Source organism: Antechinus flavipes, chromosome 6 (genome assembly GCF_016432865.1).
Source record: "Antechinus flavipes isolate AdamAnt ecotype Samford, QLD, Australia chromosome 6, AdamAnt_v2, whole genome shotgun sequence".
In the NCBI taxonomy this organism is placed as follows: domain Eukaryota; kingdom Metazoa; phylum Chordata; class Mammalia; order Dasyuromorphia; family Dasyuridae; genus Antechinus; species Antechinus flavipes.
Window position 1 is genome coordinate 185,713,680 of NC_067403.1, and position 22,155 is coordinate 185,735,834.

Here is a 22,155-nt window from a genome sequence, read left to right on the forward strand (position 1 = left end):
GATTGGGGCAGCACCTGCGGCGCCCGGACAGGGGCTTCCCTGATGGTTCCGCCGCGTTCGGCTTCCGCCTTCGAACTGGACATCTAAGCGGCTGCTGGATACCCCGCACTCTTAGCTCCTTGGCCCTGTGGTGTGGGTGGCTCCGCACCTTCTCGCCCTGTATCCTCCTTGGGGGCTGTTACAGGGCTGCAGTCCGCGGCCGCGGCCGGTTCATGGCTCCCGTGGCCGGCGCCCATGCCGCTGTCGGGGGTTTCCTGGGTTCTTGGGAAGGCTTGGCCCAGCCGCCGCTGGGCGCGCCCTTCTTGCTGCCCCCAGCTGGGCAGGGCCCCAGACCGCGGGCGCCCCTGCTGGGCCCTCGGGGCGGTCCCGGACCTGGCCTCGGCCCAGGGGCGCCCGCGGACTTTGCTCACCTGCAGGGCGTCTTGCGACGGAGGCAGCTGTATTGCCGGACCGGCTTCCACCTGCAGATACTACCCGACGGCCGTGTGCGGGGTACCCGGCGGGACCACAGTCTCTTCGGTGAGTGAACCGCAGCCCCCAAACCTAGGCGAGCCCAACCCCCAAGCGCGCCTGTCCTACCTAATAGCTGACCAGCTGTGTGACCCAGGGCCAGCCACAAGTGTCTGGGCCCTACTTTCTCTAGCTGTAAAACGTGAAAATAGAGAAGGATTAAAACCTGCAGTTCTGAGTCTACCCCAAGCCTCCATGCAAGCATTGCTGACTGGCCACTGGCAGGGACCGGCCGGAGGTGAGGGTGGAGGGTGTCAGGAGACTGACTAGTCAGGCAGCTGCTGGATGCTTTCCTCTGTCCAGCCTCCCAATTCCCACCGTCAATCCTTTCTGCCTGGCTGCAGCGGGACCAGCAGGTGAGGGAAGCAAAACGAAGGCTCTTGAAGGTCAAAGCTGCCTCCAAAAGCAGAAGACTTGGGAAGAAGGAAAGCTTTCCAAACTTTCATGAAAGAAGCCTAGCCCTGCGAGCTCATGATAGCTGAGATTTTCAGAATTCCAGACTTGGAAGGAACCTTAAAAGGAAGTGCCCTCACTTTACAGGTGGGGAAACTGAGGCTCAACAAAGGTTGTTGCCCAGGGAGCAAGTAACTGGATACCCTGTCAGAGCATTTTGCAGCTTTCCTCCCAAGCAACTCCAGTATAATGACAAAATGCCTTCTATTATTCTTTATATTTGAAAATAGCTATTTGAGGGGTTTGGCAGGCTGGTGTGTGTGTGTGTGTGTGTGTGTGTGTGTGTGTGTGTGTGTAACACAGTATAATCTCTTCCTCTGACTCCCATGCCCTAGCAAGAAATGAGTGAGAACCCGGATCTCCATCCCTCCCATCCCAGTTTACAATATGCTTGTCTTTCCACTTAAAACAGCTGTGGGGAACGAGTATTTTATTTTCTCGGTCACCAGAAGAGAACGCCCCAGTCTAGAGCAGGAATTCTTGGCCTTTCCTAGGCCTCTGTACTTTGGGTAGCCTGGAGAAGCCTATAAGAAAGACCCCTGCTCCAGTTCGTGTTTTTGAATGCATAAAATACACAGGATCACAAAGTAAACTAATTATGTTGAAATGTGAATACTAAAAGTCCCTTCCCAGAAACTTAAACCAGGGGAACTGACTTGTCCGCCAGTTCCTACAGCTGGGATTCGAACCCCCAACTTCCTCACCCCGTAGGCTTGCGGGCTGAAGCGTGCAGTTGCAGGGCAACGAGAGAACGAGACGTAGGTGGTTTGGCCCGTGCTCAGGAGACTTGTTCAGGACGGGACTTGACATTCGCTGGAGAGTTGCCAGGAAAGTGGAGAGAGAGAGAGCGCGGAACTTAGCGGAGAAACCTCCACGTGAGGGAGCCGACTGGGGCGGGGAAGCAGGAGATAGACCCAGCTTCCGAGAAAACCTTTCTTCCCTTGTGCTTCACTGGAAAGCTAGCCGAGCACTTTCCTATGAGGAAGTGAAGAGCTCCAGTAGGTTCTTGGAGGGCCTGAGGTTCAAAGGTGCTTCTACCTGTCCCGGTGTCACACCTAGTGAATATCTTAGTCCGAATTTAAAACTAGAGCCCGGGCTTCCTAACCCAGGGAATCTGGAGTCGGGAAAGCCCGAGTTCAAATCCTGCCCCAGACACTGAAATCTCTTTGCCCAAATTTCCTCATTTGGACCGCGTGGATAATAATAGTAACATCTAGGTCGAAAGGTTATGAGAACCAAAACCAGTAATATTTGTTTTAACAAATCCATGTAAATGTTCCCTATTAGCCCGTGTAACTTTGGGTAAGCTGCTAATTCCCTTGCTTTCCTGTTTCCCCCAAACGAGGGACGAGTCGGAGCTCAGGCTCTGACATTCTCCGTGGGTGCGGGAGAACGAAAAACGTTTGCTGGGTAGCGCCTCGGGCAAACCGGCTGTGATTTCTCTTCATCCGGCTGTCTGTGTACCAGGATTGATTGCTCTGGGGCCTCCTAAACCCTCCACGAAGATAAACTTTGTGATCTTTTCCTGTTCGGTGGATCCCATGTTATTGCACCTTTGTTTTGCTAACCGTCGAGCCGTTTGGGTACTCTGGTCTCAGAGATTTAGAGAAGAAGCCCGAGTTTTCCATTTTGGCCGTGATCCCCCACTAGGTCTCTTCCCCCCTCTCCCACTAAGTCTCCTCCCCCACTCTTGTTTTCCTTCAGGGATTTAGCTCATGGCCAGCTTATGATCTTTTGAAATATACCTCTGAGACAGAGGAAGATGAGCTGGGGTACTTCTGACTCATACAGAATCCCCAGGACTTCTGGGCTCTGACCCTTAAGAAGCCCGAGAACCACAGACTCCAGCTGAGGCAACTCTTCCAGGTGAATAGCCCAAAGTTCTGCCCCATTTCAGGTTCTGGTAAAAATCCATTCTTGTCTTCTTCTATTGCCACATATATTGTGAGATAGATAAGCCTGCTCCATATGTGTGTCTGGCCAGTTCCGGGGGATTGTAGGGACTGTCAGATACTTACTTAGGTCCACCTTTGTACCTTACTGGTAAACACTTGGTAAACACTTGGTTAAATTCCTGAGCAAGGACTGATGTTTACTCCCCTGAGAATGGATGCTGCTAGCTTCCCAGAACATCAGTCCCCTTTTTGGCTTGCCCTGGAAAACATATGTGCTTAGGTGTTAATTGGGGTATAACAGATTTGACCTTGAGGTAGCAAGTTAATTCCTGGCCCAGAACTGGGCACTGAGGTGGTTGGAGAATGCACTTTAATAACTGGAAGGAAAGATAGTGCTTCTTTCATCCTCCCCCCTTTCCCCTAGAGAACCCTGGGATCTTCCTAGTGGCCTTAGAGATTGACTGACTGTGTCCTACCTGCCCGCAGGGAGTTCCTGGGCTGAGAGAGGGGTGGGGAAATGGCTTTCCTGCTGGACTATCCTTTTTAGCCATTTTACAGATTGCTGTTATTCAGGACACATTTCCCAAACATTCCAGGGATGACTTCTTGAAATTGTAAAATAACAATTTGTACAGTTTTAAAGGCACTAAGGGGAATGCTTAATTGCTACCTTTAGTGGCAATTTGGCACCACTTTAAGGAAAAAAATGTTTTTGGAGTTGAGTATGACTTCATTTCAAAAACACCCCTCCAAAACACAGGTAGCAAAGTCCCTCAGATGCCCTGCAGGTAAAATGTTTGCAGACTTGAGAAAGGTAGCTCTCTTTCAAGCTTAAATCTTGAATTAGAGCTATTCTGCGCAGTGTTGGATTTCCTAGAATATATCATCATGAAATCATTCTTTGGAGAAAAGCAGAGCTAGAGATCAAACTGAGGCCTTTTTTGGTTCTTCTGCCCTTTCTTTTCCCGGTTCTCCTTCAGTTTGTCTGATTTGTGCCCCAGGGGTTTACTCATTTGTTTTTGATGAGTTTTGAAGGCTGGCTTTGAAAATGATACCAGAATGACAAAATCCTGCTGTCTTGGTTCATGGGACAGTGGGCGTCAGAACATCCCACTACGTGGAATTTGTGCTTACCTCTTGGAAGTTTTTCCACAACCTCTTTTTGTAAAGGATTTAGTGGAGTTGCCGCCTTACATTATTAATTTTAAAAAGCCTTGTCAAATCTCATTTAGAAATCAAATGATTACAAATCTCTGTAGGGTGTCCTCTTTCTTCAGGGAGGAAAACAGAGCAGCTTGCAAACAGTGGAGCTTGAATCCTGAGAGGGCGTGTACAGGTATATAAAGCACCCATCCACAGCTGCCCCCCCTCCCCCAGAACAAAGGGGAAACGATTTCTTCTTGATCACGTCTTAGGTTTTGTCTTTACTGAGTTTTGCTAGAGTTGGGGAGTAAGGACTGGCATTGTTTGACCTAAATATAGACACACTTGGTCATCTTTTTCTTTGCCTGGATCTGTGAATTGGAATCTGGGTACCAGCGACTGTCACATGTGCAGAAGGGCCCTTTGTAATGTAGGGGATTGCTCACCATTTTCAATTAGGGAAAATCTAGATTAATCTCAATCTTCTACCCTAACCCCAGCAGTTCAGTTACACTTGATTTTTCAGACATCCAGTTTATAAAACTCAAGAACTGGGTTTGTGACAGGGATCCAGGAGTTGGCTGGTCTGACCTAGAGGAGGACTCCATCAATGGAATTTGGCACTTTCTCTGCCATGTCAACTCTTGGTAACTGAGGCACTTAGGGGAAAGGAGTTGCCCATGACCACATACTTAGTATGTGTCCACTGTGTGATTGAACCCAATTCTTCCTGGGGCTAGATCCCCATACCATGAGGAATCTGCTAGAGGAGAACATTTATTTACAGATGCCCAAGGACAAACAGAACACATATTAAAAGTACACCTGCCAGTGAGCAGCCCTGTCATTCTAGTAGTCTCCTATCCTATCCCCCATACCTACCATGGCTTCTCCTGCAACCCTGTGCATCTTCCAGAAGGGAACCCTTTGTGCAGACCAAAGGCTCTAGAAAGCTGGACTAGTCAGTGGAGGACAAAACATTGAGTTTTGGTATCCAGGCTAGAGACACAGGTTTCTCCCTGAGTTGCAGCTCAGTCAGTGCTAGGTGAGGGTATCTCCTATGACTGAAACTTGGTCTGACCTCTGAAAAATTTATCTAGAAATCAGGAAAATTTCTCTGATCCCATCTCCAGGACCTTCTCCATGGCACTCAGTAGTTGCTTAATAAATGCTTGATGATTGATCTATCAGTTCTCACAAAGAGTAATGGTGTCCTTGCTGGGTGGGTGGGGCTTCCTTCCTCTAACACCTGAGACTGGTTTCCTACCAGACAGAGCTTTCTCCAGATCAGTTGGTATTGTGGGAAGTAATTAAGTGTAATTTCTCCAGTTGCAATGGAGAGGAAGAGAACAATCATTTGTTAAGTGCCTACTGTGCCAGACACTGTGCAAAGTGCTTTATGTTATCAAAATTATTTAAATTTTCCAGAATTCCCTAGGCATTTGTGTTCATTGAAAAAAGTGGAAAGTTGAGGGAGTGGGAAGAGAAAAGGTCAGTCCCCATTTCAAACAAAACATGCACAAGTTCCTCCTGTTAAGTCCAGTTTGAGATCAGAGGGGCTTCCTATATTTCCCTTTATACTGAATTTCCAAATAAAAATGACTTTATTTAAACATTTCTTTGGAAATAATAACAATCAGCATTTCTATATTACTTTAAAATGCTTTATGAATCTCACTTTATTCTCCTAATTATACTTGGAGGTAGGTACTATTATTATTTCCATTTTATAGATGAGGAAATGAAGGCGGACAGAGTTTAAATGACTTGCAGGATGTATTTGAACTCTGGTCTTCCTGACTTCAAGTCCAGAACTTTTTTTTACTGTGTCTTATTAGCTGCTTATTAATTATATTTTTAAAATCCTAGAAAGTTGATTCTACTAAATGTCTTTAGGATAACTTCTGGCCTTTATAAGGTAAGGGATTTTTAAAGATGGTAATTCAGAGAATTGTTACCGATCAGCTATGGGGCTATTGTATTAAGAGTTTCAACTCCATTAATTTTACACAATTTAAAAGTTACATGGGATAGAATATTCTAAGTATGTGTATCTGAGCCATGTTGTGGCCAGTATTGGTACCTGTAGCAGGAGTCTGATAGAAATTAATTTTTATTTGATTGCCTATTAGTCCCTCCTCCCCCTCCTTTTCCTCCTCTTTAATTAGGTATTACTTTGGTCTGTCTTTGCCTCCTCCAGGCAAGAACATTGATTCTTCCCAGCTGCTAGAAGGTCATTTAGTTTATGGGTATCTCACAGCCTGACCCCAGCATGGCTTGAAAGGATTCTATGCCTCCCTGGAGCATCAAAAGTTCTTACCAGAGAGTGCCTTGGATGCTGGGGAAGATAAAGCTCATTAAGCATCTATGACAATTGTTTCTGTACACGGGCTCTGAAAGCCAAAGGTTGAAAAATGGTCTGAACCTCTGTGAACTGGAAGTTTGTACAATGAACCAAGAAATGAGTTTGGAAGATGAGCCAGGCAATGCATCGATCTTCCTCCTTCTGCTCTTCATAGGACTGGAAGGATGGGGCGACTCCAAGCAAAGAGAGTTTAAACATAGACTATGGCAGTATTGGCTAGGATCTAATGGAAGAACTATAGGATATGGCAATGAAGGCAAGGAGGCTCTTATTAAATCTGTTTTTGTTCACTGTAGCAATCATCATAGGAGATGGAGCATAAAGGGACCTTCAATATTATCTTTCGAATTTTCATTTTAAAACTGAAGAAACTCAAACCCTGAAAAGGGGAGCAACTTGCCACAGTATATAGTGAGGGAGAAAAATCATTAGATTTGGAGCAGAGGAAACTAGGTTCAAAATCCAGCTTTCCTGCTTACTGCCTACGTGATCTTGGGCAAGGTCTTTTGAGAAGTTTTTGAGTTTCTTATGGACCATGATCTTTTTGGCTATCTGCCTGTGGACACATCCTCAAAATTACATTTTAAAATTCATAAAATATATAGGATTACAAAGAAACCCATTATATTGAAGGAAAAAAGTTCACAGATATCAGGTTATGAAGTTTTCCTGCAATGATTTGATGTAAATCCATGTTTCCTTGACCAAAAAAAATGCTAAGATAGGCTTACTAAACTTATTAAGATGGATATAATGAGACTGGCTTGTGTTAGTAGGGGAGAGTAGAAAGGAAAGGGATCAAGGATGGCTGGAATGGTGTGGGGGTGGTAGTGGCGGATCTTTTCCTATTAACTGGTGCCAGAAAAATGTGCTTTAGTAAGGACACAGTAAATAAACAGACATCTTTGCTTTGTTGTAAATGCAGGTATCCTGGAGTTCATCAGTGTGGCTGTAGGACTGGTCAGCATCAGAGGTGTGGACACAGGTCTCTACCTGGGAATGAATGACAAAGGAGAACTCTATGGATCTGTAAGTGTGGCTCAGCTCTTTGGAACCCTGAATAGAATGTGTGGGTAGATGTGTGGGCACATACCCTCAATATACAATAATACTGTAATACAGAGATGCTTGGATTCTCTAGTTGGTCAGCATCTGGAGAGGAGGCCTCTGATGTGATGGGTGAATTCCCTGCAGAGGTATCCATGAAATGGAGTGGTTTCTGAGAGGGAGCGACACAGATGATTCCTACGTGGGAGCCACTGAAATAGTGACATCGAGTGGGCTCTGAAGTTCAGTGCCCTGAATTATATTTCCCAATTTTGCTAAGAGCTGCATGAGGTGATAGCCCAGGGATGTGTATACTTATTTCTCTCTGACACTCCCCTCAATTCTTGTCACTCCTCCTTCCCCTCCCCACCAATTCCACCTTCAGAGAAGTCTGAGGGAGACTTTTCTTTTTATTCTTTCCTTTTATCTCATTTGAGGGATTCTCTATTTCTTTAATAAGTCCTGGGCTTTATATTTATAGAATTCTGATATATAATGAAATGTCTGTCTGTCTGTCTCTCTCTCTCTCTCTCTCTCTTTTTCTCCCCTTCTCTCTCTCTTTTTCTTCCTCCCTCCATCCCTCCATTCTTTCTTTCCTTCCTTCCTTCCTTCCCTTCTTTCTATTCTCTCCATTTCTCCCTTCCCTCTTTCCTTTCTTCCCTCTCTTCTTTATTTCTTTTTGCTTAATATTTTATTCCTCCCTGATTACATGTAAAAACAATTTTTAACATTGGTTTTTAAAACTTTGAGTTTCAAATTCTCTCCCTTCTTCCCTCTCATTCCTCCCTTTATGTGTTTAATTTGGGCAAGTAGTTTACAGAGCAGCCAGATCATCTTATCACGATATGTGACTTACTACTGGATCCTTGAGAAAGTAAAATGCACCATAATCCCAGTATAGAATAATAATGGGTGTGTGGGAGGCGAGGGAGTGGGAGATAGAGAAGGCTAGCTATTTCATACAGCTCATGCATGTGGTGTCATATAAAACATATTTCTCAATATCAGTCATGTTGTGAAAGAAAACATAGACAAAAAAAAAACTTCAAGAAAAACAAAGTAAAAAAAGTATACTTCATTCTGTATTCAGACACCATTAATTCTTTCTCTGGATTTGTACAGCATTTTTCATCATAAGTCCTTCAGAATTTTCTTGCATCATTGTTATGTCTGAGAATAATTAAGTCATTCAAGCTGGTCATCTTATAATATTGCTATTATTTTGTACATGGTACATTTCACTTTGCATCAGCTTCTAAGTCTTTCCAGGGTTTTTTGAGAGTATATTACTCATCATTTCTTATAGCTTATTACATACCTCAATTTGTTCAGCCATTTTCCAATTGATAGATATCATCACAATAGCCAGTTGTTTGCTACCAGAAAAGAACAGCTATAAATATTTTTGTACATATAAGTCCTTTTTTAAAATTTCTTTTTAAACATAGATTTAATAATGGTATTACTGGTACTTAGCCCTCTGGACTCCAAATTCTTCTACAGAATGGATGAATCAGGTCACAAATCCATCAATAATGCATTAAGAACAGTCTGATTTTCAAAGAACAAAGAACAAAATCTCTCTTTTTTCTTCAGTGGGGAAAATATAAGACAAAAGAGAATCAATTTACCTGGCAAACATTTATTAAGTGCCTACAGTGCATTACTTGAGATATAAAGTAATTATACACAGACACAGACACAATTAGACAAAAACCATGGTAGATTACACAAGTGCCTTAGAGAGAGCCAAAGCATTGGAGGCCATCACAGATGGGGCTCAGGAAAGACTTCATGGGGAGACATGGTCTTGATGACATGCTTCAGAAGAAGTTCTTAGCCAGACATTGTGAACATTTTAAAACTTAATAGTTTTTATTGATTTTTAATATTGGTTTTCCATTTTATGCATTTAAAAAACATTCTAAAGAATTTATTGGCTTCACCAGATTTTTAAAAGGGTTTCATGACACAAAACAGGTTAAGAACGCTTTCCTTATGATTTAAAAAAATCTCCTACAAAGACTTACATGAACTGATGCTGAGTGAAATAAGCAGAGCCAGGAGAACATTGTATATAATAACACCCACATTATGTGGGTGATTTACTTAGCGTTTCTCAACAACAATCCAAGAGAATTCCAAAGGTTCATGATGGAGAATGCTATTCACATCCAGAAAAAAAACCATAGAATCTGAATACAGGTCGAAGCATAATATTTTCACTTTTTTTGTTGTTTTATTGTGACTTTTCTCTTTTTTAAAATTTCTTCTTTTACAACATGACTAATGTAGAAGGACATTTACATTATTGCACATGTATAACCTATATCAAATTGCTTGATGTCTTGAAGAGGGGGGAGAAGGAGGAAAAAAAGTTGAAAGTCAAAATTTTATAAAAATGAATGTTGAAAACTATCTTTACATATAATTGGAAATAAATAAAATACTATTTACAAAAAGAATACCTGCCTTAGAGGCTTGTTAGCACAAGAAGCAAAAATGAGAAGGGAAGACAGTCCAGTCATAAAGTATAGCATGAACAAAGGCTAGAGCCTCCATTCAAGATGTGACCAGGGAGCAGCTAGGAAAGGTGATAAATGAATGAGAAAATAGTTATTAAATGTTTTACTGTATGCTAGGCACTGTGCTAAGCATTGGAAGTGAAACAGTTTCTGTTCTCATGAACCTTCTTTTTCCCATTAGAATATAACAGGTAGGGGAGAGTGGTGGCTAGGGAAGGACTTTTTTGGGAGGAGGAATCACAAGGATGGACCAACAGGGCAATCCAGTGACATGTCCTTTGCAGAGATAATGGTACTTCTGATATCAGTATTCAGAGCAAGAGGCAGAAAGGGCAAGTGCAGCAAGGTTCAGAAAATGAAGACATAATCATCCCAGAGACTGCAGAATTTAGTGGTTTCTCTCTTCCCTGTTAAAGTCTAATTTGAAAGGTGTAACAGTAGCAGTGTAAAAAATGGATGGGCCATAGTACGGACCCAGGGAATTCAAGTATACACTTAAGACATGCTCATTTCTCCAGAAGTCGATGAAAGCCAAATTGTGGACCAAAGATTCTTGACTTTGGTAGGAAATACAAAGCCATCAACAAGGTATTACAAGTAAGAAATCCTCCAAAAACTTCTCTCAGCTGATCCTTGCTTTTCTTCTTGCAGGAGAAACTGACTTCTGAGTGTGTCTTCAGGGAGCAGTTTGAAGAGAATTGGTACAACACATATTCGTCCAACATACACAAACACGGGGACTCAGGCCGCAGATTCTTTGTGGCCCTCAACAAAGATGGCACTCCACGGGATGGATCCCGGTCAAGGCGCCATCAGAAGTTTACCCACTTTCTGCCCAGGCCGGTGGACCCAGAGCGAGTGCCCGAGCTCTATAGGGATGTGCTGCTATATAGCTGAATAAGGGCTTTGTGACCTTATGGGTTGTCTTCTTCAACATTGCTGTTTCAGTGGCCTATAAGCCTCCTCCATCACCCCAGCTTAAAGAGTGTGGATTGGGAAGGATGGGCAAGTGAAGATCTTTTGTTCTTTTGTTTTTATTTTTTCTTTGCCCAAATCTGGTTTTAGGAAGATGAAGCCCACTCTGTAGCTATGGATTTAAGCTCCATTTTGAACTGTTAAATGATAGTTAATTGATTCTTGACTAAGGTTGAAACCTGACTGACTCTGCTTGCCTGTGGGCGCCTAATCTCCCTGGATCATGTTTACCTTGAGAGTGGGATGAGAAGTAATGACTTTAGATATTACAGAAGAGAGTATTGGAAAAATAGGTGAAAACGATTTGCCACAAATCTTATTTTTTGACCTCCAAGTATGACATAGGACTTGGACCCATGAGAGTTGTGGATGGAACTGGATCTCCAATCAGACCACCAACCTGGAAAATGGTTTTGCTATTCAGTTTTGGATGGACTATTTATACATTTTCAAATTTCGTATATTTATTTTATATATTTATTTATTAAAGAATTTATTTTTTACTGGGATATGAAGACAATGCAAAAAAAAATGCAGAAACCAGATGTCCATTGACTGGAATGCTATGTTGTAGAGTTATGGACTCCAGGATTGTGGAGTCTTGGGTTGTAATGCTGATGCCTTGTACAACCCATCCAGAAGAGCATCATGTCTTGAATTTCATTTTTGAAAAATAAAAATATAGATTAGGTTATATTTTTATGCACATGCAGTTGCCTTATTGCTGTATTGTTTTGAAAATTTTGGCTCTAGGGCGCCTAGAATGCCTTAACAACTTGTATTAAACTCGATGCACATTTGAAAGGGAATTAAAATGTTTTTCCTATTTTATCTCCTTTTTCTTTCAATATTTTTAAAGATTTAAAAGACTTGTGACTTTATTTTACATGTAGAGTGTGATAATAAGAGCATGAAGCACTATGAATTCTGGAAACAGCTGACTTTTGAGGTTGTCAAGCATTTCAATTTAGGGAGTTCATGATGGTGGCCATTCCCATGTCTATGTTACATATACTTTCCCTCTAACATTGCTGTGAATTGGACAGTATCCCCATTTTCCATGAGCAAAGAGTTGGGAGTGACTTGGCTGCCATCACCTAAATAATAATCTGGGGGTGAATAGAACTTTTTGGATTCTAAAGCTAGTATTCTCCCTACTGGGCAGCTAGGTGGCACTAGACCCCAGCTGCCCTAAATGAACACTGTCTTTTTAAAAAAAAATCAATTCTTTCACCGGCTTACTTTCCTTTGAGGTCTCTTTGTGGCTGCATGGCCCAAGGAAATTAAGATATCTAGTGTGCATTTAGGAGTTGAAAGATCTAAGTGTAAATCCTGATTTTGCTACCAAACACCTATGTAACCTTAAATCACTTTCCCTTCTGAGGGAATTGTATTAAATGACTTTAGAAATCCTCTTCAAGTCTGAGTCCTTTCTAAATGGAGGATCTGACTTCTTAGTACTGTGGTTTGCTAAGAAAATTCAGGCTCTAGAGCCAGTAGAATGTCCTGCTGTTTCTTTCTTCACTTTTAAACAAATCAATTACCAATGGCTCATTGAAACATGAATTAAGAAAGCTAGCTTTGGATGGCTGGGATGTCACTCTTCATCTTGGTCAATCAAACATTTATTAGGCACCTACTATGTGCCAGGCATTGTGCTAAGCACTGAAGCTACAAAAAGAGGTAAAACAGTTCTTGCCCTCAAAGAACTCAGATACTCAGAAGGAGGGTTCACGAAAAGTCCCAGGTTATATCCATAAAAACTGAAGCGTAAGCAAGATATCAGTTTTCCTTGATACATGAATTGTACATTGATTTCTTCAAAGTTCAGCTCAGGTGATTCCTTTTTCATCTCTTCTGTCCTCTCCTAATAGTGCCCCCAATAGTACCTTTAATTTTCTTTGTATATAATATCTATTGATGGACCTGTTTATATACTGCTTTCTCTGATAGATTGTAAGCTCCTTGAGGGCAGGAACAGAATGATTTCATTTCTGACTTTGAATCTCTAGCATTTAGCATAATTCTTGACACACCCAAACTGATAGATTCTCCAGATGGTGTTATTGTCCTTATTTTGTGGGTGAGGAAAAAGCCCTCATCTGAAAGGGTGATCTATAATATAATAATGACTAACACTTGTATAGCACCTACTATGTGCTATGCACTGTGCTAAATGTTTACATAATCTCATCGGATCAACACAGCATCTCTGGGAGGTAGTTGCTGTTATAATCCCCATTTTACAGATGAGGAAACTAGACAGAGGGGAAGTGATAAACAGCTAGTGATTTTGAGAGGCAAGATTTGACTCCTTGTCTCTATTTCCAAATTCAGATTTTTTTTCTATTTCTCTATGTTTCTGGAGGTAATTATTAGCAGCTTTATTTGAGAGATATAGGACCAGATAAAAGGACGTTTCCATCACTGAATCCCAGTAGTTCTCAATATTTCTCACATCTATTTTCTCTTTTCTCATTATTACTGTCTCATCCCAAGCCCCAGTTATCTCATCCGGCTATGGATGTCTCTTTCTAACCTATCTCCTAGCCAGTTCATCCTCTGGCCAGATTAATTTCTCTAAAGCATCACTTGGATTAGTCACACCTTGCTTGTAGTCATTAATATATAATATAATATAATATTAAATACAAACTTCTTCCTGTCCTTTCTCTTTCCCCTCCTCCTTCCTTTCTCTAGTTATCTTCCTTTTCTCTTCCTTTCCTCCTCTTCTTCCTTCTCCTTCTACATGTGTTCTGTATACTTTTAGTCTTGTTTTCATTTATGTAATTATAATCATAATTCTTTTGGTTCTTCTTTCTTCTCTCTGCAGCAGTTCACACAAGCTTTCCTTATTTCTCTGAATTCTTTGTATTCATCATATTTTCCTATACCTCACTTGCTACCAGTGGGTCTAGTCAGTGTTCTCCTGCTCAGGCTTAGTTGGGATTTGTTGCTCAGTATTGGCAACTGGACTGAATGTCAGAGCATATTCAGTCAGAGAAACAAATGGACAATTCTTTTAACCTAAGCACGTGGCTTTGTTCCATAAGTTTAACTCCACCTTATCTGCCTACCTATTAATTTCAGTGGTCTTTTTTTGCCGTCATCCTTGACAACCTGAGAAAAATGGTGGAAATTATCTCCAATATTGTTCCTTCATTCAGTCAGTCTTCTTGACCTGCATTGTTGACTCCCTTTCAGCACTGGTAAATCCCTAGCCAGACTGCTGTTTCATAAGAGACCCCAAATATATTTGTTGTACTGAACTTCTCTATTTCCTTGCCAGCACCTTTTCCCCAAAGGGGATTGTATTCTCACTCTGTCTCCCTTCTGTTTTCCATCTTCCCTTCAAATATTATCTTTACCCGTTAGAATACACGTAATCTTCTTGAGAGCAGGAATAGTCTTAAGTCCTTGTATTTGTGTAGTGCCTGGCACATAGTAAGCACTTAATAAATGCTCTAATATGATTGATCGTGTCAATTTCCTTTTGTTGACCAATCCTTTAAAAAATACATGTCTGTAGTCTTTTGCAAGGATTTTAACATTTTGATTCAATATTTCTAAGAAGTACTTAAGCATGGCTCCCCACACCGATCTGTATGCCCTGGCCACTAGTTACCTTTCTTAGTGAAAGGACATGAAGAATCAATTCTTTTTTCCTTTTTTTCTTTTCAAAATTTTAATAGTATTCTATTTTTCCAAACATGTGTAAAGATAACTTTCCACAATCATTTTTGTAAGACTTTGTGTTCTAAATTTTTCTCCCTTCCTCCCTCCCTTTCTTTCGGCCTCCCCAAGACAGCAAGTAATCTGATACAGGTTAAATATGTGTAATTCTTTTTAAACATATAGGAATCATTTTTTTTTTGAAAAACAGGGATCCTTTATCTTTTGAAGAGTCCTGGACTCTTTAGGTGACAATCTGGTGAAACTTATGGACTGTTTCTGATAATGATGCTTTTAAAATGCATGTTAAATGCATAGCTTAAAATGCAAAGGGCAAAAAATGTATGAAATACAGAGGATTAAGAGGAAAATGAATTACATATATGAAAAAATAAGTAAACAAAATTTTAAAACACATTCATAGCACCCAGACTAAAAATTCTTGCTCTGGAGCATGTGACACTCAGAGGGTATTCATTTTTTGAAGTGCTTACTGACTTTTCCAAGCTGCTAGGGACTAATGGAGATGAAAGAATGAAAAGGGGCATAGTCCTTGTTACCATGTCTTACCTCTACCAGGTGAGGAAATTTGGTGAGAGGTGGGGAGTAATGAACGCTTCAGGGAAGAATCAGGAACCCAATGAAAGGGGTGTGACCCCAATATAATAATTCTAGGCATCAAAGAGAATATCAGGTAAGTCAGCGCATAGGCCAGAATCATGTACACATCAATACATAAGTACATACATAAGCAATGCATTACATGTAAATTATATGTAAATACATATAATTATGTTTTATATATATATATAATTGGTAGTTCTTTGGTTGATTAGCATCTCTATTGAATAGGTGGAAGACATTTTTATCATATTTTTTCCTTGAAAGTCACCAGAGTCAATCGATTATAACAGACAAGTAAAATATCTAAAAAAGATTTTTGCAATGGACCTGGTCCTGAACCCTGGTAATTTGTACCAGATTCCCCTCCCTACTCATATCTCCTCCTTGGATATTTTCTCTTTGTCTCCAATCCCAGATGTGGTATTGACTTCCTGGCCAACCTTTGACAAATCTCTGTGCCTCAGTGAGGGATGGCCATGGGCATTCTTGGCCATTTCCTTCTCCTAGCAGCTGTGACTATTTGGTTCTGATCTTCCCTTCTGCCAATTCCACGTTATAGAAAAGCGTGAGAGTGAAGGATGGCCCATGATCTCAGACAGCACCAGGTGATCCTACTGAGGCTCTAGAGTGATTAGGGTCAGATCTTCTCTGACACTCTTGAGATGTACATGAATGGGTCCAATAAGACCTGTTGCCTACCTTAACAGACTAAGGATATAAAATCATAGGATTTTAAGTTACAGTTGGAAGGCTCCTTAAATTTTCCCTTTCCCTCATTTTTTAGATGAGATAAAGCAGTCCCAGAGAAGCAACATATGATTAGCCTAAGAGTAAACAGGTAGGAAACAACAGAAAGGAATTCAAATCCAGACCCTCTGACTTTTCTACTCCTACCCCTTTCTGTTGTACCATACACAAGTGGAAAGTTCTTAAAGGTCATCTAGTCTGCATTTCTAGTTTTACAGAAGGGAGAAATTGAGGCTCAGAGAGGAAAAAGAACCTTCCCAAAGTCATTAAGCTAGTAAGTCTTAGGGCATGGGCTTTCCAGGCAGAAAGGATCTTAAAGGTCTTGTACTTGCAGGGTCTCCTTTTATGGAAGAGGAAACTGAGAGACCCAGAGGGAGAAATCAGCCTCTCTAAGGTTGAGAAGCTAGGAATATCAAAGATGGCATTCGATCCTAGTCGATTGGATGCCACAATTGGCACTTTTTCCAGAGAACCTTGCTTCTGAGAGGTAGGAGACGGGAGGAAACAATAGCAGATGTTTGCTTTTCTGAGACAGGAAATAGTAGAATGTTATCTCTCTGGCATTTCCATTTCCTGAAGAAAGATTGAGTTCAGACACTGGATTTCCAGGCATGTTGGGGTCAGCCCACTCTTGCCCCTTTGATTTCAGCACATTTTTGGAATTTTAATGGAAAATATGAAAGTAAGGATAAGTATAAGAGGCTTCTATTGAAATCCTGGGAGAAGAAAAAGCAGTTATTTTTTTAACAGTTGGATTTAAACTCCTAGCTGGTTTAGAGCTGAAAGGCAGAGTACTCCCAGCTCACCTAGCCAACCCCCACCTGTCACAGATAGGAAAACCCTTTGATCTGTTTGACAGATTTCCAGCCATCCATGAAACATTCTGTTGTTTGGAGGAGATGGGTGAGTGCATCCATCTCCATGCTTTCATATGGCTCCCCGAGGATGCTGGCCAGCCACCATGAAATTAGCGGGGTTTGATCTTGGCACAAGGTGCTCATCTGAGACTTGAAAGAAGTAGTTAGGAAAATCCATGCGCTGAAACATTTAAGATATGCTTTGTGGTCTCCCTTTTGTGTGATTGTCAGCCAGGATGCATCCCGAGAAAGGGAGCCTGCCAATTCCCTGCCACAGGTAGAGAATTTATGGATACCAGGGGGATTTCCTATTTGAGATCTGAAGGGAAACATTTTTACCTGTTTTTCCCCCATCAAGCTTTCAGCAAAGGTCAGCTGATGAACGTGGATGAAATCAGGGGAAAACACACAGCTCAGTCCCACAATGCACATATCAGTTGGATGAATAAATGAAAAAGCATTTATTAAGCACTTGCTATATGCAAAGCATTATGTTTACTTCTGGCAACAAAAGCAGCAAAGTGACAAAATCCCTGTGTTCTGATAAAGGACAGGCCATTTAGCAGGATTGATAGAAGATGTCCTGGTCTGGGGGTGCAGCAGCAAAGCACATGCTAATGCTTCCTTAATTCCATTTTTCACTGTTTAAATTATATCTAATTTTATTGAGATAGTCTGAATGGATTGTAATATCTTGATCTAAGGTGAGAAGGATTTTAGGATTTGAACTGTAAAAGACCTTGGAGGTCAGTTAGTCCAACTCTGACATTTTAGAGAGGACTCATTTCCAGAATGGGGAAGTTCTTGTCCAGTCTCACATAGGCAATAAATGATAGAGTTGAGTGTTTTGCCCTTCAAAGCCAGTGTGGTCTCTCTTTTATATTATGACTAAGTTTCTGTCCCTGTCCTATATGAACAGGTTAGCTTTTGAAAGGGCCATAAATGGGGCACCCAGGTGGTGCAGTGGATAGAGTACCAGTCCTTAAGTCAGGAGGATCTGAGTTCAAATCTGACCTCAGACACTTAATACTTTCTAGCTGTGTGACCCTGGGCAAGTCACTTAACCCCAATTGCCTCAAAAAAAAACCCTCAAAAAACAAAATAAAACCAAAAAACAGATGTACCATTCTGTTGCTAGAAAGTCACTTAATCCCCATTCCCTCAGAAAAAAGATATAAACTATGTATGTATAGCAAAATCTTTATAAAACACAATGCATTAAAATATACATATCTGATATGCTTTTTATATGTAGACACACGTACCTGGTGTTTTTTAAAAATTTATTTTCAGTTCCATATTCTCTTCCTTCCCTAACCTCTCCCTATCTATTGAAAAGTAAGAAATATGACACCTATTATACATATGAAATCATGCAAAACATATTTTCACATTAGTCATATTGCAAAAGAAAGAAAAGAAAAAAAAAGAAGAAGGAAAGAAAAGAAAAAGAAAGTGAAAAAATGTTTCAGTTTGTACTGAATTGTTCATCAATCTCCTTTCTGGAGGCACATAGCAATTTTCATTATGAGTCCTTTGGACTTGTCATGATTCACTGTATTAATAAGAGTAGCTAAGTTTTTCACAGCTGATCAATTTTACAATATTATTGCTATTGTGCATATTGTTCTTCTAGTTCTATTCACTTCACTTTGCATCAATTCATATGGGTTTTCCCAGGTTTTTCTGAAATTGTCTCCCTTATAATTTCTTACAGTACAATAGTAGTCCACCACAATCATGTACTAGTTCAGACATTCCCCAACTGATAGGTACCTCCTCAGTTTCTATTTTTTTTTTTTGCCACCACAAAAAACTGCTGTAAGTATTTTTCTACATATGAGTCCATTTCCTCTTTTTTTGATCTCTTTGAGAGTATAAGCTTGGTAGTAGTATAGTTGCATCAAAGGATATGCATCTTTTTATAGCCCTTGAGCATAGTTCCATTTTTTTCTCCAGAATAGTTGGGCCAGTTTACCCCTCCACTAACAGTGCATTAGTGTAACTATTTTTCTAATCCCTTCTAGCATTTGTCATTTTTCTTTTCTGTCATCTTAGTCAATATAAGATGGTCTGAGGTGATACCTCAGACTGATTTTACTTTGAATTTCTTTCATGATTAGTGAATTATAGCAATTTTCCCATATGATTATTGATAGCTTTGTTTTATTTTTCTGAAAACTACCTGTTCTTATCCTGCAACCATTTATTAGTTGGAAAATGGCTTTTTTTTTATAAATTTGACTCACTTCCCTATATTTTTGAGAAATGAGACCTTTATCAGATAAACTTACTGTAAATTCCTCCCCCACACCAGTTTTCTGCATTCCTTTTAATTTTGGCTGCATTAGTTTTGTTTGTTTAATTTAAAGTAATCAAATCATCAATTTTAATCGTCTGTGATCCTCTCTTTCTAAAACTTCTCACTTATTCATAGATATGACAAGTAATTTTTTCCATGCTCCCCTAATTTGCTTATGATATTATCCTTTATGTCTAAACCATGTTTCCATTTTGAGCTCATTTTGGTATATGGTGTGAGATATAGTTTAAGATCTGTACTGCTATTTTCCTTCACTTAAAAAAAATTCCGAAGATATTCTTGACCTTTGTTCTTCAGAGTCACAGTCATGTATTAAGAAAACAGACAGGAAGGCACTGATGGTTATCAGAGGGCTATAGATTTTGGTTTCACATGCAGGCTGGCAGATGATTGTCAGTGAATGGAGAATAATCAATTTCCACTACTCAGCTCTTCTTCACCTTTCACTTGCTTGTGATTCAAAAGGACTTTATCATTTGTTCTCTGGTTGTGAGTTAAACTTCTTCTTTATACTAACCTTTATATTTTCTTTTCATAAAAGTTTGGTTAATCATGATGTTGATTTTCATGTGTACCTTAACTGTGGAGAGTTGAGAGGGTCATGCTTGGTTGGGTAACTCACTAAATGTAATGGCTGAAGATTCTTTTTCCTATTGGAAATCAAATATACAACCCATGGAGGCTTATTGAGCTAGTATTTAAGGGAAGGGAATAAACATTTATTAAACACCTATTATATACCAAGCACTGGGCTAAGTGCTATACAAATATTATCTCACTTAATCTTTACAATAGAAGTAAGTGCTATTATCTTCTTCATTTTTTGATCAAGGAAATTGAGAAAACAGAGGTGACTTGCCTAGTAAGGGTCGAAGCTGGATTTGAACTCAGTTCTTCTTGACTCCAGATCAGATAATCTATTCACTGAGCCATCTAAGTAACAAGAAACAAAGGAAAGAAAAAAATAGTTGGAAGAAAACTTAAATTTGAACACACTTTGATTATCTCTAGAAGAATGACTGATCTTAATTAAGAGTATCACTGAGAATGCCTTCTCATACTTGGGGCTGTGACTAAATAAAGCTCTGCTTCTAAGCTGACCTAAGAGAAAGGCTCTGGTGAGACCAAGGGAGGGCAAAAGCAAAGGAACTTGAAAGGATGTAGCATCTTGAATTGAGCTTAATACACAGAGTAAGAATATTGACTTCTCTCCCTTTATGATTGGTAAGGAAAAGAGAGCACAGACTCCTGGTGATCCACAATGACACCTAGTGTTGCAACTGGGAAGTTGGTCTGTGATGCTTTTTTTCTTTTTTGTTTCTCTTGGGAGTTTTTAATCTTGGGAATTTTTTTTCAGTGTTGCTTAATTAAGCATTTGTCATATTACTACCATGAAGATTAATTCTGATCTTACATTTTCCCCTCAATTTTCCTTTCAATGTTTTTATTTCTTCTTTTTATTGTTTAAGTTTAAAATTGAATTTAGCCCAGTATTGTCTACTTTGGAAGAAGATTTCTGTATATTAATTTTAATGTTGTATTAGTATTTAATATACTACACTACAATACAAATATATTAGTGTTTAATGTATTTGATTTTATTCTGTGTCATTTTATTCTTTTGTTATAGCTCTTTTAAAATTTCCTACATTTTAAGATGTAAAATATTTTCTCCTTTGATTACATTTTATTTCATTAAATATTTCCTAATTACATTAACATTGTAAATATTGATTTTGTAAAATGTTGTGTTTCAAAATCTCTCCTGCCCCTCTGCCACCCCTTGAGAAGGTAAGCAATATGATATTAATTATGCATGTGAATTCATGTAAAACATGTCTTTATATAGGCCATTTTTTAAAAATGCCATACATACAAAAGAAAAGTCTTTTCGGAGTTCTTTTTGGAGTTCTTCAGTTCTCTCTCTGGAGGGGTAGTATTTTGAAAGTCCTTTGGAATTATCTTGGATCATTATCTTGATCAAAAATAAGTCTTTCATAGTTTGATCATCATCATAATATTTCTGTACTGTGCACAGTGTTCTTCTGGTTCTGCTCATTTTACTTTTCATCAGTTCACATGTATTTTCCCAGATGTTTCTAAAACCATACTTATTTCTTATAGCACACTAATATTCCAGCACAATCGCAGACAAGTTGTTCCCCAACTGATAGGCATCCCCTCAATTTTCAATTCTTTGCTACTACAAAAAAAGCTTCTAGAACTATTTTTTTTGTACAAATTGGTCATTTTCCCCTTTTTCTTTGATCTCTTTGGTTAGATCTCAATTTTAAAAAGGTTTTCATGTGAATTATTTCCATTCAACCAAATCTTGTGGACATTAACTAATTAACTAGTTAATTAAGTAACATTAATTTAGTGCTGGCTATTTGATGACATCTAAGAGAATACCAATTGTTTTATGATTGCCATTTTTTAAAAATTATTTTTTGCTGAGGCAATTGGAGTTAAGTGACTTACTTGCTCAGGGTCACACAGCTAGGAAGTGTTAAGTGTCTGAGGTCAAATTTGAATTCAGGTCCTTCTGACTTCAGGACTGGTGCTCTACCCATTGTTCCACCTAGCTGCCCCTGTTGTTTGCCATTTTATTATAGCTATTTGTTCACATTACTTTGCTGATATTGCTAATTATTAGTGTTGAAAATCAATCAAATTGTTTGGCTAATTGATATATTACTCTTTAGTGACCGGGCAAATATTAGTTTTATAGATTCACTTTGTGAAAATGATTGTGATATTTAGAAAATACTATCAATTTGTGCAGTTTAGTATTGATAAGGAATGACTGGTAGTGGAATAGAGCTTAAATATAGGAAGGGGACTCCATGAAGGATCTCTGTGAGCTACTAAAATAATTTGACCATTTGCAAATACCTTGAAAAATTCCTGGACATTAGCCCTCAATCTTCAATCTGAGAAGGAGGAGTTATATAATTCATGATGGGAAATAATGAATAAACTCAGCAAATGCAGGTAAACTTTGAAAATCTCTTAAATA

The 22,155-nt window shown here is 39.7% G+C and overlaps 1 protein-coding gene across 1 annotated transcript; it reads left to right on the forward strand.

Annotated features, from left to right (window-relative positions):
- The first annotated feature begins 212 nt into the window (after window positions 1–212).
- FGF20 (fibroblast growth factor 20) lies at window positions 213–11,736 on the forward strand. The gene is made up of 3 exons (XM_051964829.1): window positions 213–519; window positions 7,292–7,395; window positions 10,590–11,736. Exons 1-3 carry the CDS (start codon window positions 213–215, stop codon window positions 10,833–10,835), a joined length of 657 nt encoding a protein of 218 aa, XP_051820789.1. The 3' UTR covers window positions 10,836–11,736.
- Window positions 11,737–22,155: the final 10,419 nt, after the last annotated feature.